The sequence below is a fragment of the Aythya marila genome (assembly GCF_965140915.1).
Source record: "Aythya marila genome assembly, chromosome: 1".
In the NCBI taxonomy this organism is placed as follows: domain Eukaryota; kingdom Metazoa; phylum Chordata; class Aves; order Anseriformes; family Anatidae; genus Aythya; species Aythya marila.
The window spans coordinates 86218968-86239170 of NC_139042.1; the positions used below are offsets into that span (position 1 = coordinate 86218968).

Genomic DNA, 20203 nt, shown 5'->3' on the forward strand with positions numbered 1-20203 from the left:
TTAATGGTGTCTGTCGCACTTTTATGTTGTTAAAACTAAAATCTCTAAAACTTGTTCATCAAATGAGGTCATAAATTGACCTCATCAAATTGGTAATGAGTTTTCTGCAAATGGAGTAAGATGAATGCAAAAATAAATCTGCTAAATACCCATGTCTCATATAGAATATATAAAGGTGTTGGTGTGTTTTTTTTTTTTCCCCTTCTTTAAGGACACCTTATTTTGTTCTTTTTAAAAAAGTTTCAGAACTGTAACAGAACAAGGTCTGATGGAAGTAGGTTTGTGGTTTAATTTTAGTCTAAAGGAGATCTCAGTTCTGAGTGGATAAATTGCAAGTTGCACACCTGTAGGGGAGGACATGGCTATATGGATTGCTGAAAGGGTAATAACATTAAGATCAAAAGTTTTTAATCAAGGCAATGAAACCAGGTGAGCCCATGAGAGTGCAGGAAAGAATTTATCTCCTTAACTTTTTTCAGCTGGGTACAGTGACGAAGGTACCAGCAAGGCTACTACATGTAAGTACCCAAAACCTAGGCTGATATTCTTCCCAGGGATTGCCAGAAAACTGGAATTAGGAGTGTAAGACCCTAATTAGTAATGAATATGCAGATGATTGTTCACAATAACAAAGTTAACTCCTCAAGTACTTGACTGTCTAAATACTGAGGACCCAGGTGACTTCCTGCCCCTTACACACATAAGCTTTATGTCTAAGGACTGCAGGTCAGCATCTTTCACAAAGAACTGCTGGGTCTTGCTTTCTAACTTTAGACAGGCCTTTAATAAACTTTTTGTTATACCCATGTAACTCACCTATTTTCTTAAAATTTTGAGTTCTATGGTTTTGTTCTGGCTCTACAGGAATACAAGATACAGAATCACGGAATGTTAGGGATTGGAAGGGACCTTGAAAGATCATCTAGTCCAATCCCCCTGCCAGAGCAGGAACACCTAGGTCATGTCACACAGGAATGCATCCAGGCTGGTTTTGAATGTCTCCACAACCACTCTGGGCAGCCCAAGATATACCATAGGAAATGATAAGAAATGGCCAATACTGAATTGCTCAGCCTAAGCACATGCAGTCACTTTGCATTTAGACAAAACAAAGAAAAAAAAAAAAAGGCAGTCAGTCTCCTCTATCTTGACCACATTTAAATACTGTGGGAATAGAAATGTTGTTTTTGCAGAGTTACATTGTTTAGAAGGAGGGAATGTGGTACTGAGATATGCTTACAGTGATAAGAAAGTTTAGCAGGCGACCTTGTAAAATGCAGGCAATCAGACTCCTTAGGACAATTAGGTGAAAATCACAGTGTCAAGTCAAGTCAGATAAGTGAAGAAACATTACCACTTCAAGCAGTAAAAATGTCAAAAGAAATTTGAAATTTAACAGGCCGGCGACTGAAGGCCATGCATTGTTTGTGAAGCATCAGATAGATTGTGAATCTGGATTACCCACTCAGTGGGGAAACAGGGGAGGGTCCTGCCATCAAAAGGTATATAAACTGTGTTTTGGAACTAGTAGATGCGCTCTCTCCTGCTTGTGGGGCGCCCGCCATTGCAATCGCGAATAAATTACTACTTCACTGAGATCCTCGCCTGAGCCTAAGTTATTGGCTATGGAGTGTTTCTCACAATACCATAATAAAATCTTTGTGCTTCCAGGGAATTCTCAGATTTAGCCTGGTTCTTTTGAGACTACTTATCCTCTATCTTTTTATTATTCCTTGGTAATATTTGTATTCAAAACATTAACTGTGATTTCTAAAAATATTAAATCATATATCCCACAGACATGGATGAATGGACATGGTCTTTGATGTCTGCATGTCAAAAGTGCTATCTGGAAGACAATATAAGATAATGCATGCAATGAGAAATAAAAGAGAAAGATACTGCTGTTTGCACTGAAAAATGATCTCTCATCTGAATGGGTAAAGCATCTAAAGAGTCCTGTAGCCCTGTCATGTTTAGAGCCTGATGTCTTAATGAGCACGACTTGCCCTTTTAAAGACATGTCTGCCTGGGCAAGAGAGAGCTTCACTACCCTCTGTTTTGCATAGTAATCTAAGCACTCACCCTGAGTGGGAGGTGAGTACCTGACTTCTCTCCCACCTTGAAGGAATTCTGGCCCACATCTCTGATTTCTCAGGAGAGTGGCGTAAATAACAGAAAGAAGGGAAAAAGAGATCTGAACCCTAACAACTCTGAGCTTATCCAGAGAAGCAGAGACCTAGGTTATACATGTATAGCCCACTCCTATGGTTGCATCTTTTACTTTTCAGCAAAAATTGCCTACCACAAAACACAGCAGCTACACAAGCACTTTGATCACTAGCTTGTAATGTGAACTGCTGGCTCCCGCTTTCCCAACCTTTCTGTTTCTGAATTAAAGTTGTTACGGCTGCTGCATATCACATTAACGTCAGTGTTGTTGGGGCTCAGTAGACTGAAACCTAAAGCCATAGTTAGTTAAAACCAAGTTCCTGGCACAGGGTATTTCGGTGTTCAGATTCAAAAATCTGGCACTGGTGCATCCAGGTGGCAGATGCTTGTAGCCTGGGACATAAAAGTCACAAAATGTTAGCTAGATGTAAAGAAGCCTTTCAGACTTGCAAATCTAAATTTCTTTCTGTTTCTTTTATTTCCAGTTTCTCTGCTGTGACAAAGGTCTGTGTTCTTTGAGTGGTTAGTGCTTGGAAAGGACAAGCAGAACCTGGGATCTGCTGGTCGAGCTTGTAGGTAGCTACCAGTTATATCTGAGCACTGCTTCATGGCATCACTTCATTGACATGCTACACATGCTAACAGATGATCTCACACTGGACAGTAAATTACAAGGTTTGTATAGGCTTTTAAAATATGTAATACCTTCTGTTTTTTAGTGCTCACAAATGATTCACATGAATGAGCTACTACATTAAAAAAAAAACAACAAAAAACACAACAGAATTGGTTGCTGGCTGGTTAGCACAGAAAATGATATTAAAAACAATCTGACATCAATCTTACCTCTCATTTACTGCATCTCAAAAAAAAAGAAATACTGTTTTGACAATATAGGTGGGTTCTCCAACAAGAGACAATGAATCCTATTCCCTGTGAGAGGCAGTATCATAGATACAAATAAAGGAGTAGTCAAAAAAGTAAAATTATTCCAGAAGAGTCATTAAAACTCTGGAGCTGGCATTATGTTAAAATTTGCACTTAAAGTGGGATTGCAGGTATCCTTTTTCACACCTCGGTTAGCGTATATAGCTTCCAAATTAAGCACCACCATGCATGAAGGAATCACAGACATTTAAATGACTTTGCTAAATATTTACCAGTTTCTCTTTAATAGAAAAGAGATTTTTTTGCTACTTTTTCACATCCTGATTTATATCATTCTAATTAAACAGCAAAACCTTCAAAAACAACAAACTCTGTGAATTCATGATATAATGTCTTGCACATGTAATACATTTACCAGCTATAACAACTATTCCTGCTAATGGTGATAGGCTCAGTCCTTGGCCAGGTGGCTAGGAATAAATGGAAGAGGAGCTGGGACTCTGTGGAGACTGGCAGAGTGTGACAAGATCTTGGGGAAGCATGACAGAGTGATTGGAATACCAAGGGCTGGGGTGAGAGAGCCCAGCAAAAAAAAATGCAGAAGGCTGGAGAGGGGCAGGCCCACCTGCCTGCAGAGAGGTGTGGGCCAGTTTTGGTGAGAGTCCTTCAAAACTGAGGGCAGCCCAAAGTCCTGGTAGAGAAACACAAGTGGACACTGGCTCTTTTATCATTACTTCTTTAACTCACAACCAAGAGATGTCTGAATTACCCTATGTTCTGGTATAGATTAATACTGTCACCTGCTCAATTACAAGATGAAAGAGTGGAAAGAGAAGGTTGAACTGCAAGAAAGGACAATTGGGAAAAATCGCCCCTAAATTAAAATTCACAAAGGAGATTTTTTTTCACACCTTATTTCTCTAACTCACACCACCCTTCCCATCTCTTAGAAACAGCTATAAAAATACCTCTTGAAACAGGTTGTAAGTGTTTAGAAACAGAAACTACCACTTGATTTCTTGCCTGAAAAGGACATGATAAATATGAGATCCTGCACCACTTGCCTTTTAAAAGAATAATTTTTATTACATAAACACAGTTGGGAGCTGAAGATCATCACTCACACTTAAGGATGTGCAACTATCTATGGTAGAGGGCAAGCTGATGCTGAGTTTGAGAGGATGAACTGATTATCACTGGGATATAAATTAGACATGAAATAGAAAATAAATCACTTATTTTTCATACTTATTACAGTTTTCATTGGTCTTATGTGTACCTCAGCTCCTTATATAAAAACATTTTGTGCACTGAGGATATAAAATAAATCCAGCAAGCAGAATTATCATGTTTCATCTTTTCACAGCTAGACCGATCCCATTTGGACTCTGCTTGCCATCAGTGCACTGAAAGATCATTTACAAGCTGTTAATTCACCTCCATTTGACCTGCCCCATTCTGGTCTACAATCTGTATGTTGGGATTGTTCATCCCTAAATGTACAGATACAGAAATAAGGCCAAGGCTAGATGGCAAAGTCTCAAGAAATCCCTCTCTTGAAAAGCTCTCTCCAATAGATCTGATTCCATCAGCATGGGGACACAGAAGAGACAGTGCCTGAAAAGCATGTAACAGCATACTTCCCTCGGGAGTGTGAATAGTACATGATACTGAGGAACTCAATACTTTGGGGATTTGATTCTTAGGAAACATGAGGCTGATCACTGGTGGTTTTCAGTGACTGAATATATACTTGAGAAAGATTTGATAGATATTTTCATCACTTCAAAACCCTAACTTCTGCAGGTACATCTGAGAATATGTATTTGGACACATATTTTGCAAACATCTAAGACAGCAAGCAAGAGAGGACAAGCAAACAAATACATGGAAAGCATATGCCCATTTTTTTTTTTTCTCGGTGATTTGGCTGTTTCCAAGGCCAGCATGCTTTCCCCTGCCTCCATTTCCTAAAGTGATCCTCAAGTGATGAGAAGTGACCAGAATGATTTCCACCCTGTTGACTCTGGCTAGAGCACAGAAGTAGTGTCTCAGTGCCCTGCTGATGGTAGTTGGGCTATAAAAGAGGTGGCTATAAAACTGAGAAACTTTGATTCATCTGTGCTATCAGCAAAGTAGTAACTGTCATGTGAGTTGCACAACACAGTTAGGACACTCTTGCATATTGCAACATAGTCTTGGTTAATGTACACTTAACAATTTTTTTTCTCTGTGAGAAATTAATTTTTCCCTAGGAATAAACTGTACATCAAATAAGAAAAACAGGTATCTCTTTATGTGTTCCATTCATGTCATACACCCATAATTCTCATACATTCCATTCTGGCATATCTGACTTGCACTTACTTATACTGGGTAGATAGATTATTCTCAGTGATTCAGAGCTAATTAAAAAACATTTTGCAAAAGTATGAGAAGTTACGGAAATCACTCTTTTTTCTTCACAGACCCAACATTTGATAAAATTAGATGCAAGGTTGAACTACTGTGCACCTCTGTTGTGCTTATATGGCACAACATAGACTCTCTTTTAAGTTAGCAATTCACTCCATTGACATGTCCCTGCCTCTGTTTTTTCCTCACTGTCTTTTTCTTTGGCTGGCAGAAAAACGGTTAACCAATTAAAATTACAGTGCACTGTCAGATGAAGAAAAGTTTGTCCTCTACCCCACTCTGAATGTAGCTGTACAATAACAATAACATCTATCTCTGATGTCTGGGTAGCTTGTCCCTCTGCATGGAGGAGACCATTATCCTGTGACTGTGTTCTGTTCTGCTGATATAATCTCTTAAATAAAGTTTTACTGTTTACTTTCCTTAATTGAAGTACAATAGAGAAGACATGGCCTTTAAGAAGCTTCATTTTACTCACTGCCTTGGAGCTTTGAAGGTGTTTCAAGTTGTCTTTCAGTGTACTTCAAAACATCCTTGATGAAAGAGAGTGTGTGGAGGTGGAGTGGGAATGTTACTGGCAAAGTTAGTGGCAATTATATTTTATGCAGAGTTGTAAAATGTTTACTTAACTGCTATCCTTCTACCAACTTTCTCACTATGGTTTTGATCTTCTCACTACTCTGCTAAAGTGATCAAATCCTGCAAAGCCTATAGACAAAATATTTCTCTTGCACATCTTATTTTATCCCTTTTTGGCGTAGAATATTTCTGATCTCAAACAGATAAAGCAAATTAATTTTATTATTATTATTTTTAATCCTTTCTGTGTTACAATCATCAGGAACTTTTACATTTTTCACTATCATATTATTTCACTATTCCTAGAAGGGAATCTTCAAACAGTGAAGAATAGCTTGGCATTGACAGATGTATACGCAAATAGAATTGATACTGGCAGACATTTTCCTTTTACCCTGGACTATGTGAACTTATTTAGCAATCTTTGGCTCCCGGGAAGGGAAGAGACGTTTTAATATGGTCTATAATAGAAATTCAGAGCAGCCATAGCTGGCACATGGCTACAAAAATTATCAATTAGCTGTGTATGCAAGCTGAGCAAGAAAAATTGGGAAGGTACTCACTGGTAAGAAAATGCTGGGAAGTAGGGCCAAAATCCCTGTGAGCTTCATGCAGTTGCCTGATACGCTCATCGATGGCCACCTGTGAACAGAGAAGTAGAATGACTTTCTCCTAAACAAGTAACAAGCAGCAATTATAGTCAGATACTTTTTTTATTTTTTATTTTTTCATTACAGAACATTCTGTTTAAATTTAAGAAAGCTCCTGTAACAATCTATAAACCTCAGGGATTAACTGATATTTAATGTGTCTTTCTCAGAAGAAGGTCAAAAAAAGATTTTTACTTCCTCTTCCCCCAACCCCAACTTTAACCAATGCTAGAACAAGTTAAAAATGAACAGGTTGATAAAGAAAGGTATAACAAATTGGCCTGACTTATATGCACCTGAAAAGAATAAGACAATTGCTTGCCAATACTAAAGCCATAAACATTTATCTAAGCTAATACTTTTACTGGAGCTACTGCAAAAATCCTTTTTGCGAGATTATATGTTTTATATCAGCATAAGAAAACTAACCTATTTTAGTGTGGACATGATTACTGTATTTTAGAATAATGCCTAACTAAAAAAGGCAAAGTGCATCTGCACTCATACATTTATCTGTGTTTTTAGTTAGGTGAATTCCTATCCCCTTGGCCCCTTCTTCCCTGAAAGATGCCCTTAGAAGAACATATTATTCTTAGTGCTTTGTTGGGTTGTTGCACTGCATAGAAGCATAGATGTAATTGTAAGATTGGTTTCCTTCTTTACCCTTGAAAATTCCAGTATGGTTATGCATCAAGCAAGCAGCCAAGAGCAGGCAGTTGCTGTAAGATTCCATATTGTATCAATGATATCTAATATCAGCTTTACAGACTTTATGCTAAAAGGACACCATCAGTTAAGTTAGGCCTAAATCTAAGGTCAGGTAAAGCAAGGAAAAATAACTGATAAACTGATACGGATTGGATTCACCTAAATATTGCCTGTAAGAAAAAGTGTTGTATCAACCTTGGCAAAGCAGAAGGTGAAGGTGATTGGTCTGTTTTTATTGTCTTAATTGTGAGATACAATACCAAGAAACAAAGAATATGCATAAGTAAAAAGCAATCCACACTTTTAAAACTTCCACAGATTTTTTGGTTGGTGGAGGCAGGAACAATTCTATAATAATTAGGTGCGATTCAGTTAGAAGTAAAAAATAATGAAGGAATTGATATGAATGTGTTTGTTTAGCAAACAAACCCCAGATCCCCAAATCTTTTTTTCACGAAATACAATAGAAATTTAACAGCAGGATATTATTTTATTTTATTTTATTTTATTTTATTTTATTTTATTTTATTTTATTTTATTTTATTTTATTTTATTTTACAGTTTTAAAACCAAATGACCAAAATTCCCCCCCCCTCTTTTTTTTTTTTTTTTTTTTTTTTTTTTCCCCTCAAGCCATTTTTCAGATGCGTTCCCTGTTGCTTTCTCCATTTCTACCTTCTTTTCTCCTCTGGCTTCATATACACAGAAACAATCAATTTTATTTTATTTTATTTTATTTTTTTGTCAGTCCTTGCTGCATATTACTAGAATATTACAATGTTCTGTTCTTACAGGCCTCTGTTCTTATTTCCACTGTTTTCTTGAACATAGAATTACTCAGAGGAACATTTATACCAGTAGGTTTAGGGTGAACCTACTGGCAGGCTAAGTCCTGTGACTTGTGCTTTTTCTGCTTACTATTCCTGATTAGATACAGAATTAGATACATCGAGGAAGAGGCTGAACTCTCTAAAACTTCCGAAATTCTGGGCAGAAGAAATCTAAAGGACAATTTAGAGTGAATTGCATGGAGAGATGTTCTGTAAAGTAGTGCTTCATCACTTAGTTCTGACTGGTACCATTATGGATGGTAGATGACTTTGGGGTTGAGTTTGCATTTAATTCACAGTATAGATAAAAGATAGCAAAGTCTGCACATGGATAGACAATGATAGAACTGCTTCTGGTCATCAAATTCATTAGCTTAGCTACTGAAGCATAAACTAATGTGAAATTATGTTCAGTCCAGAAATGATCTTTCAATGAAGACTAGGTAGATAATCTTTAATATACATAAAAGAAAAACATACCAGTAAAAAAAAAAAATGCAGAAAAAATGTAAATGAGATTATATATATTCTGTAGAGTCCTATTAAAACAAAACAAAACAAAAACCTCATAACAGGCCTTTATTTTGTTATTAGGTCATTGCTGGTTAGTAAAGAAATGTGAGATGACTTCTCGATATTAGCACTTACTTTTCAATAAGTCAATTAGGATGGAAAAAGTACTTTCTGACATGCAGAATCTCTAAAGCGAATGAGATCTCCACAAATAGCCAGCATGGAGCAGTTTCCTGTATGAGAATGACAACATCCAGTTTGCAGTCAGCGTAGACTACAGGAATACTTAGGTGGTTGTGACCACTGCCAGCTCCATACATTTTCTTCAAGTGTGCAAAGCTGAGAATGACAATCACTACAGAATATCCAGGCAAGTTTTGAGTTGCTCAAAACTGAGAATTTTAGTCACATACGCATATCCAGAAAAAAATACCCTAAACACTCCAAGGTAAACTTTCAAGCTGAACAACCTTGGATGTAAGCCTGGAAATATCTCTGTCTAGAGGTATATTTTGTCAATTCAAAGATGAACAAAACAATTGAAAAAAAAATCAATAGATTGAAAAAAAAATCAATATTCAAAAATCCAGAATATTTTCCAGGAACAATCACTTCAGAATTGAAAAAGTTATTCCATTTGTCTACCAGGAAGTACCAATTATTGATGTACTTACATATCATATACAACCTTCTAGGTGCCATAATATGGACTCTCTGTTGATGCTAGAGCAAAGAATATTACTGCAGTTAGTCTCCATGACTTTTACTAACACTAAGATGTAAATGCCAAAATGACAGAATTTGAAGCCACAATAATTGAAGACTGGTCCAATAAAAGCAAAGTTGGATTTGGCTTTGTGGCTTATACCCTAACTACCAGGAGAGGCAGAATTATATATTCCAGTTATAGAATCATAGAATGGTTTGGGTCTTCATAGCTTATTCTTGATTCTTGATTCTTGAAAAAAATATTCTCACTTCTCATTTCATTTTTAAAAACAAGCAATTGGTAATTCCTGAATTTTAAATTATTTTTTGTATTAAATTTCTTCAGAATAAAGTGAAATAAGTTCCTCCAAATATAGTAGCCTATGCTATGTACTGAACCAAGTGCAATTTTACATAGAAAAAAAATGTGAAAAACTGTAGCTGTGCATGAAGAAAACATCAAAATTTTCAAACCAATTGAAGTATTTATTTTCCTTACTTTATATGCAAGAAAACATACATAATGTTAGTGAAGTTTTGCAAGAAAAAAATCACCACATTTCTCAATAACCAAAGAAAACAAGATCTCTTCTGACTTCAGTAGTCTTTTCCTACTAGTATCAGCTTAGTCAGATTATCATGCAAAAAAAAAAACACCACTGTTTTTAAAGGCACTGTTACCAGTTACTAGCCTATCTTTTAGATCAAACTCTCTATAGTATTTCTCCACAGGTAATGTTACTGAAAAATCAATAACTGGATTTCTAAAAGGTCAGCTATTGCATTATTTGAATCAAGATATGAGAAAATGGTTTTAACTGACCAAAATCTTCTGTTTATATCCAATTTTGTCTTTAAAACAAACATCAAGTTCTGTGATCAGGATACTTGAAATGTTGTTTGTTTGTTTTTTTTTCATTGAAAATGTTTGCTTGAAGAGAAATTTCCATTATTTATTTAATCTATTGTTTTGCATTGCATTTATCTTCTTTCAGTCATAAATGATGGAGCCACAGTAATGCAGTAAACATTATACATGAAGCTGAGGATTTTAATATAAACAGTCCTACACTATTTTAAGTGATATTGACATAGAATATAAAAAGTTTCTGCTAAACAAACAAATAAAATATTTTATTTAAAGTTCCTCTCCATTAAGATAGGAGAATTTTAAAACATTTGATGAAACACATTCTGTTTCCCATCACTTGAGTGCAGCCATGTGAACTGAATGTATAATAAGGTTCAGATAAACAAATGATGATGATAACATACACAGAGCTATATCTTGCATTTGCTAGGAACAGTTTCTAGGTACTTTCTATAATGTAGGGATCTAACCTTGAAAGCACTTGTAACAGCTCTATTGAAATCAAAATTAGGATTTATTGGATTTGACTTGAGACAACTACTACAGTCTTGCATTTTTGTTAATTTTGCTAGGTTTTAACTGAGCATTTTTTTATAAAAAATGTAATAAAGCATTACTTCGTGTTCATGTCCAGACTACAAAACAGGTCTAGATCAAGAAAGAAAATTAAGTGTTTTGATTCTCAATATTTTCCACGTACTCAGAAAGTACCTGTCACTCAGTATTAATGCTAGATATCTGTTAAACACTACTTTAAAATCTCCTTCCTGAGACATTCAATTAATGTCTCTTGAAGAGTTTTGTGAGATCTAGCATGCAAATAAATCTAAGTGCAACTGCATTTGGCTTTTCTAGCTTTCACACTCTGAATGATAACTGTGTGAATGCACACTCTTGCACAAAAAGGCACAGACAAATGCCTACAGTTCTGCTTAGATGACACTGTATCAAAAGCATCTTTGCTGTTCTATAGCACAGTACAGTTCAACTGCTGCTGTGTTTACCAGTGAACCAGCTAAAAACGTACATTGCACACTCATCTGTTCCTGCTTGAAAGCATTACCATCATGCAAAGGTTATTTCTTGTAAAAAGATTTAATAATTTTCTCCATGTTCTAATACTTACATTAACATAACATGTTTGTAATAAATATATATAATCTCAGAATAATTGATGAGCAAGGAAATAAAGTGTATTACAAAAATGGGGGATAAATCTGCATCCCTTAGCCTTTTGCAGTTTGATCTAGCTGCCATAACTGAAAGAACTTGTGATTTTCTCCTAAAAGGTTAGGTATGTGCTTCAGTGTGCAGAATACATTCTGTTGATAGAGTGATTATTTGTCTGCATTCATTTGAAAAACAACAACTCCACATGTAACACCAGTGACATTACCTGAAAAGTCAATATGCGGTTTAAAACATGAAACTAGTAAATGGGAACACTATAGGATTGTACTTTGTATGTCTATGTATGTTTTATCTACATACAACAGTCCCTGTTGGGACTCACCCTTACTTATTTCTAGGTGGATGTCTCTAGAAATACCGTAATTTGCAAAACAAAGTAAGGTAATACTTTTTGTTTGTTTGTTTTGTTTTGTTTTGTTTTTTCTTTCCATGTTTTCTCTGCACACTTAGTTACATCTGCACCTCCCAAGTTGACTTACATTCTCGTTAGGAAAAAAGATCTTGGTGCTCCTGGAAAAGAACAGCAGCCTTTACAGTCCCTATTTCTAAGTGAAATCATGCTGTCATAGTGTCTTCACTTCATAGTGTCATGTGCTATTTTGTTGAGGGATTACTAACACCATAAGAAAAAATATTTTCAATTCTCCCTCTTTCTGATTCATCATTGTTAGTCACATTAGCCAAGTGCTAGAATTCCAGCATAAAATGCAGAAAAAATAATGCCCGCCCCTTTTTTTTCTTAAAGATAAGAAAACTTTTTTGTCAACAGATTTCCCTGAAAGTTCTCAGTTCTGAATAAAACATATACCAAACATATACCAAACATAAGCAAATATTAGAATGTCTCTTAAATTCACCAAGAACACAGCTTCAGACAGGGGAATGGGTTTAAGTCCATTTTGTCAAATTACTTCACTTTCTATCAATGATAGCAGTGGGAAAATCAGGTAGGTCTTACCTATCCCCCTCAAAGAAGTTAGACATTTACTTTTGAGTAAAACTTCTTTAAATTATTATTAATTTGAAAGAATATATCATAAACTCTTCTGAGGTCGGAATGATCCTTTTAGTAAGGGCATCTGAGGGTACACACACTATAATATATAGACGCTAATTACACAATTAGGCTGCCCAAAACGATGGCAATTTATATATAATTATAATATAATATTATATATATATATATATATATATGCGTGAAAGTAGCAATTTTTAATGCTTATTAACAAATAAAAAAAGAGTATAATAGAACTGAGATCAGTGGTTTAAAAAGTGCAAAATATAAAGTGTGAACACAATTAAAAAAAAAAAAAAGATTTCTGAATATGCTTGGGATTCTGAGGAGAAATGGCAGAGAAAGAAGGGAGGTGAAGTTGGCCATTTAAATGGGTATATTTAATGCAGCAGCAAAATGACACAATCTCTTTTTTAAAAATTTGCTTCACCAAAGGCTGTTCTCATAAAAAGAGAAGAGCAATTTCCTATATTTAATAAGTGTGCATACACACAATACTTATTAAAGTAACACTCCTTTAATTCCCCTGCCATATTTGTAGCAATTCTACAGCCTCCTGACCTTGACTCCAATCAGATCCAATCTGCCTGTATATCAAAAGAAACTGGCATCTACAAGACCTGTTTAATGTTACGCAGCAATTCTCCCCTCAATAGCTGAAAAACTTTCTTTCCTCTCACTGTCTCAGAGCTGCCAAAAAAGGCTGTTCTTTACAAATCAATAAACAGGAAGATCTGATCTACTGTACTTCCAATAGCTGCTGAATTCAGCCACTCGCTGCTCCTCATACATTAGTAGATAAGGATGGATTTAAGCACGCTTTGTGCTATTACTGAAGAACAGCCAGGGGAAAGGTACTTGATAGTCATCGTTCTTGGCTGCTGAACTTCGGGCTTAAGCTTTGATACTGACTTAGTCTAAAGCACAGGAAAAGACACCTCGTTTCTTGGTGAAGAGTTTGGTAATCTAAAACATTTTGAATGTAAAAATTAACATGTGCTTACTTTCCAGGTGAAAGGGAAAAAAAAAAAAAGAAAAAGATAAATATAATATTATCCATGTGAATTTACAGTTGTTACAAAGACCACATTTCAATGCCAAGATCTCTGGGTCATGGTAGGACTGTATGCTTGCTTGAAATCTGAGTGACTTTACACAATTCTCCCTTCAGAAAAAAAAAAAAAGAAAAAAAGAAAAAAGGCAAAAACAAAACAAAACAAAACAAAAACAAAACAACAAAAAAAAAAAAAACCTGAAATTGAGTATGATACATGTATTACACTTTGACTGCTTTTTTTTTTTTTATTTTTTTAATCCTCAGATGAAACAAGGGAACAAAATGTAATAAAAATTCAGGAAGCATCTTAAACCCTTAAGGGCACAAAGGCTTAGAAAAGAGGAAAAACAAAGGGAAAAGAAAAGAAAAAAGGCATAATCCCCTTGACTTAATATGTCTACTGTGAATAATCAGCCATTGCTTCTTAGGCTTTTGTTTTATAATCCTAAATCAGTGGACTTCAGACTTTGTGTACATCTCTGCCTAAGGAAAGGAAGTTATGTCTTATGGTTTAAATAACAAATGCATTTAAAATATAGAAAATAAAACACTTGTAAACCCTGTGAAATCTTAAGAACAAACATCTTTTGGAAACAGTTCTGTTAAAAATCATTACTTCTCTTGTTTCAAATAAAAGATATTCTGTCAGGGAGGCCTAGCATTTCAAATCATCACACTGCTTCTGTAAAAGCCATCCCATGCTGGTGGAAGATTCACAGGTGGATTAGCCTTCATATGTTCCTCCTTTCTATTCATGCACTTTTGGTATGTGTACTACGTAAAACATTTTGTGAAACGAGCTGAGGACGATCTCAACCTTTGAAAATGACAAGAAACTGCTGTGCAGTCCTCCACTCCTGAGTACTTTATTAATAAAGTTCTACAATTCTTGAGTTTTGTCAAGAATTTATCAATTCCTGACAATTCAGCCATATTAATTATCTTTTATCATTGCCTTTGCATGTAATTTAATCAGTCACCTGAGCTATTTTCTGCCAAATTCCTTGCAAAATTTTACAGTATGCAAATAAAGTTATTTTACACATGATGCTACTTTGCAACTATTTTTTTCATAGAACAGCACTGCACCACTTACAACTTTCAATATAAACACCCATTGAAATCCCTCACTAGACTCTACTCCAAGTGGGATTTCCTAACCACATCTCTGTATATGCACAGAGACAGTGTCTCTATACTCCTTCTGGGTTACCTGTTCCTGCTTCCATCTTCTGCATAGCCCCTTTTTATGTTTGAGTTGGGCCAGAAGCTCCTTGTTCATCCATGCAGGCCTCCTGGCAAAATGCTTGACTTCCTGCTCTTCAGGATGGACCACTCTTGTGCTTGGAGAAAGTGATCCCTGAATATCAACTGATTTTCTTGGACGCCTCTTCCCTCCATGGGACTCTTCCAAGCAGATCCATGAAGAGATCAAAGACTGCTTTCCTGAAGTCCAGAGATCTATCTTGCTTTTTGCCTTCATCCCTCCTCTCAGGATCCTGAACTCAACGATCTCAAGGTCACTGCCTTTGACCTTCAATTTCCCAATAAGTCCTTCCTTCTTTGTGGGCACAAGGTCCAGCAAAGCACCTATCAGTTATGTTAGGAAGGTGTCATTAATGCTCTCCAGGAACTTAATGGATTGCCAATGTCCTGCTGAGTTGTTCCTCGAGCAGATATCAAGGTGGTCTCCCACAGGGGCCCTCACCTGTCAGCATGAGGCTATTTCTTGCTGTTTGTAAAAGGCCTCATCAACTTTCTCCTCCTGGTCAGGTTGACATGTAGTTGTAGGACCCACTACAGTGCCATCCATACAGGCCTGCCCTTTCATCCGAACCCATAAACTCTCAGCTGGCTCATCATCCATACCCAGGCACAGCAACATGCATTCCAGCTGCCTTCTCACATCAAGGTGAATTCCACCTCCTTTTTCTCCCAGCTTGTTCTTCGTACAGAGCCCTATCCCACCACTGCTGCACTCCAGTCCAGGGTACCATCCCACCAAGCCCCCATGATCCCAATAAGATCACAGCCAAGCACACAAATCTCTAACTCATCATATTTATTCCCCATACTGCATACACTACTCTGAAGTGTACAGGCACTTCAGAGAAGCATGCCAGCATGTTGATTTCCCAGATGGTCTGATTTTTTTTTTTCCCGTAAGTGCCTTGGAGGCAATTCCTGGCTTTCAGGCCTATGCTTAAGATGACCCTGCTTAAGCCCTGTTTTGTGTTCCCTTTTGTTCACATCACTGGAGGACCTTTCCTCATCAGCCCTGTCCATCAGTCTCTCACAGGGCTACTGGTAACTCTCTCCCATATTGTTCCTAGTTTAAACCTCTTCTTTATATATCTTCTCTACAACCCCACAAAATATACTCCTCGTGACTCTGACTATGCAGACCTATAGGATTCAGTGATTTCTGTCCTGCCTTCAGCATAAAGCTGAAACTCTGTGTACACAATTCAGTGTTGTAAGCTGGGGAAAGGAGTAAGAAAAATGTATATGCTACACTGAGCCTCTGGAGTGTTATTGATCTTAAAATGAATCTAACTTTGATGCAGTTTGACATTTTCAAAGTCAGTGGGAACCAGGCACCTGCCACTAGGGACAGAATATGTTCTGTAGTAAGTAAAACCATCTGTTATGGACCCCAGCATGGCTCAGATTCTTTGTGAGACCAAATCTTACTTTTGAAACCAAGGTGCATGTGCAGTATATACACTGCAATCTCTACACATAAAATTACTTATATATATATATATATATAAAACAGTCTTTCTGTCCTTCAGCATTACTTAGCATCTGTAAGACTTTTAGGAGGTATACTGTGATCGCCTCTAGGCACCATAACCAAGAGAGATGTGAATCAATTGGAGAGAGACAAGGGAAATGAACAAGAATGATGGTGACATACAGAGAAGGGTTGAGTGAGCAATTACAGTTAAACTGATGAACAGAAGTCTTAGTAAATCAGGAAATAGGGACAAGTCCTCCAGCAAATCAATGAATTCTCTAGAATAATCTGTTCTCCATGTCCATGGTAGATAGACAAGATGTTATGACCTTCAATTTAATCAATATAGTTTCTTATGATCTATCAGAAAAAAAGAAATCTAGCAGTAACGATACTGAGAACTGAAAAGTGTGCCTCATTAGCTTCTTTCTCTTTGGATGTCCTTGGGAACAGGTCAGACAATATCTGCTAGGAAAGACTTGGGTACAGCTGATTCTGTCCTGAGCACAATTTTGTTACTAAGTTTTATGTTATTCAAGGGAGTTCTCAAAATCTGAAATGATAGTCCTCTATTTTCCTATTATGAAAAGAGTGATTTCTGCTATGTTAGTCCTACTAGATCTGATTTAATTGTGCTAAAAAATCCCTCCACGTACCTTCCAGATTATTTGTGTTAATTGTAAGCAGCATATATGTGAAGATACATGCTCTTCGCATTCTATTGGGAAAAAATTAGGAGAAACCTACTTTTCAAATCTCAGAAGTAATAGAAGGAAACTTCCTTCAAGCACAATCATCACTTTTTCACCTCTTATGCAACCTACTCTTGTAGCAAACTTAAAGGAAATTTCAGCTCCCCAAAACAAAAAATCAGATTTGGGGTGGGGTGAAGGCATGAAGTCTAACAGAGCATTCCTAAAGCTGAAGATATGTACTATTTCACACACAAAGTTCAAAATGTCATAATGTTTCCAGAATTTCAAAAAGCCATTGGCATATTACACTAAGAAACATCTCCCATATTTTCCGCAAATCTAAGACAAAGGCAATGTTGATCTGACAGAAACTCAATTCCACCCTTTTTCACTCTCACTTCCTCTTAATCCCCAGTTATTCTCATCATACATACATCTACATACATATGAAGAGGGTTTCAGCAACTTAAAAACAAACAAACAAAAAACAAACACAAGATGTGAAATACACCACTTTAAAATACCATATGTAAAATAACGTGATTCTGTACTTTCTGTGACTGACTGCACAAACTTGTTATTTTTTCCTCTCCCATTTCTATCTCAAATGAGTTTCAAAAGGTGCATTCTTCTCTGTTCAGTCACACTTGTATTAAGTAGTATCTTATTCCACAGGAAGTCTTTCTGATTTCACTGACACTATTCATTGGAAAAGTTACTGTTTCATATGAGCAAGTGTGTCTGGACTGGGACAGGAAACAATAGAAAAGATCAGCTTCAGTAAGAACACAAAAGATGTACTGGGGATTAAATTTTCTGTTGAATGCTTACAGAAAAGCAGCTTGCAGCAGGGCAGTACAGGGTGTTGATCTCCAGATCCTGTCTTGAGGTCATTAACATCTCCCATCACTTAAGAAAAAAGTGGTACATTTAGATTTCAGTGCATGCCATTTTAACACATATACATTCTTGAGGTGGCTCTTAAAATCATATACAGGAATTTTAGAGGCAGAAGAATGTTTTGCAGCACTGTATTGATGCTGCCCTCACCCTTCCCCTGCATTTTTCTAGCTGAGCTTCTGTTGTGTGACTACTCTGTTATCCCTAATCTAGAGAGATACTCTAGAAAAATCTAATAGGAAAAACCTGAAACATTAATTACTATGCTGTTGTTGCCAAAACATTAGTCATTTGGGGCTCTCTCTATCTACTGTTCCTTCCCTAACAGCGTTGCTTGATAGATCTGTTTCTTTTAAAGATCTTCTCTTCATATTTGGGGCATGCATGAATCAGGTATGCCACAGTTAGGTCTCCTTACTAGGAGCAGCAGTAGAGACATAAAAATGAGACCTTGCTGTGGCCTTTTTTATTTCTTTTCCTTCTGTGTTAAAGTACTATTATTTATGTTCATTATTCTTTTTATGTTTTGGAAATAACTTTCCTTACTGTTTTGTTTACAAATATTTATAAACAACTGAAAATCCGTTCTTTTTATACTTCATCCTGTGAATGCTCTTGTTAATGTTTTGCAATTCATCCCTGAGCACTCCTGTCTTTTAACAAGATTTGAATGTGCTTGTTTTGCTTTTACTTTTTTCTCTCATTAAACAACAACAAAAAAGTCATGTTGCACTGAAAATGCCATTTGCTTCTGAAAGGTCAAGTAATACACACAGTTTTTGTGCCAAGGGGAATCTTGGGTATCTTTGGTGACTTAGGGAACTGTAAGTAGAATGTCATGCAAGAGATATTTTATTTTATAGCTGTCCTGGAACATATGTCTGTAATTTCCAGTATCAGTTGAGTACCTGTAAGGATTATTCTTTTATGGTTTTAGTTACATTTTCATTGGTTTAGTTTCATTGGTCTTTTATTATATTAGTTTTATTGCTCCTTTTCCCCAGATTTGTGAATCTCCTGTGTCCTTACTAGCATTTGTTGTGGGAGTAACTGCTCAAGACTGCAAGTAAGAAATCCACAGCTCAGACCTACATGTCATCCTGTATACTTCTAAAAGAAGGAGAGATGACACGCAGTATTGTCTGCATTCAGCAGTACTCTTAGCTGATTTTAACTTCAAAGTTTTTCTTTGACCATCTTCAACTCCCTTCCACTAGCAGTGCCCTCTGACAACTCTGGTATTGTCATTCTATCAGTGTTCAAGAGACTTCAATTTTCAGTCCTAGCTTTTTCACTCCTCTCTTTCTTGTCTACGTAATTTGTTGTTGAGCATCATCATTCTCTTTTATTGTTTCATTTCACACTTTAAAACCCATATCACTACCCCAAACACAGTGAAAATAATTTTTTTTCATATATACATATATAATAAAACTGTCAATATTATAGTAATGTTTATAAATAAGAGATGAAGAATTACTTTGACTGAGTATGCTCCTTCACAGGTACTACTAAGCCAAAAGGTATACAGGGAAAGACAGACACAGAGAATACATGAAGAAATAGGAATATAAGAAAATACTTGAAAATGTGGAAGACAAGACAAAAATGTTTTTTACTGGGGGACACTATAGGATGATAACAATTAATAAAGGATTCTATGTGCAGCAGCAGTAGCATTAATCTTGTATTAATCTCTTTTCTTTCATATTTTCTGTTCTCCTTTCCTTTTCCTCTTTGAGAATTAGAGTTACACCCATACTGATAAATCTATTCACTCCAAATAATCCTCACTCCTCAAACCTCCCCAGATGGATCACCTGTTTGGTTTCCTTTTTAGCTGCACAGGCTGAAACCAGTAAGGTGATGTCTATGGGTATTGTTTAATTACAATGTGATCTATTCACATTATTGGATTGTTTCATCTATATTCTTACATCTGGCAAGCTCAAGAATGCAGTATTCTGTTTCAAGCTGTATTAAAACTACTTGCTCAATCAAGTGCCAACACAACATGAAAAGAAAAGCTTCATTTCATGAGATTACTGAATGGATGGATTAAACAAACTTTTATTTATTGTTCTTGTCCAATGAACCTTTTAAAGATGGCCTCTCAGTCTCAATGACTTCTGCAGAATGATGTATATCCCAGCAGCTGCTCTGGCTTGGGAGCATCCATATGATCAGTGCTTAATGCTCCCTGTTATCTGACACTTCATTGTATACAACTACAGATCCTGATTCTGCACAAAAGCCTCTTTTTCTCCCTAG

At 36.3% G+C, this 20203-nt stretch overlaps 1 protein-coding gene across 10 annotated transcripts in view; it reads right to left on the reverse strand.

Annotated features, from left to right (window-relative positions):
* The window catches only part of DMD (dystrophin), a 1245415-nt gene that overhangs the window by 122796 nt on the left and 1102416 nt on the right, over positions 1-20203 (reverse strand). For all 10 annotated transcript variants that reach the window (XM_082770266.1, XM_082770264.1, XM_082770258.1 and 7 more), the window contains one exon: positions 6618-6696. In XM_082770266.1, coding sequence (XP_082626392.1) covers positions 6618-6696 — 79 coding nt within the window. The remainder of the gene's footprint in view (positions 1-6617; positions 6697-20203) is intronic.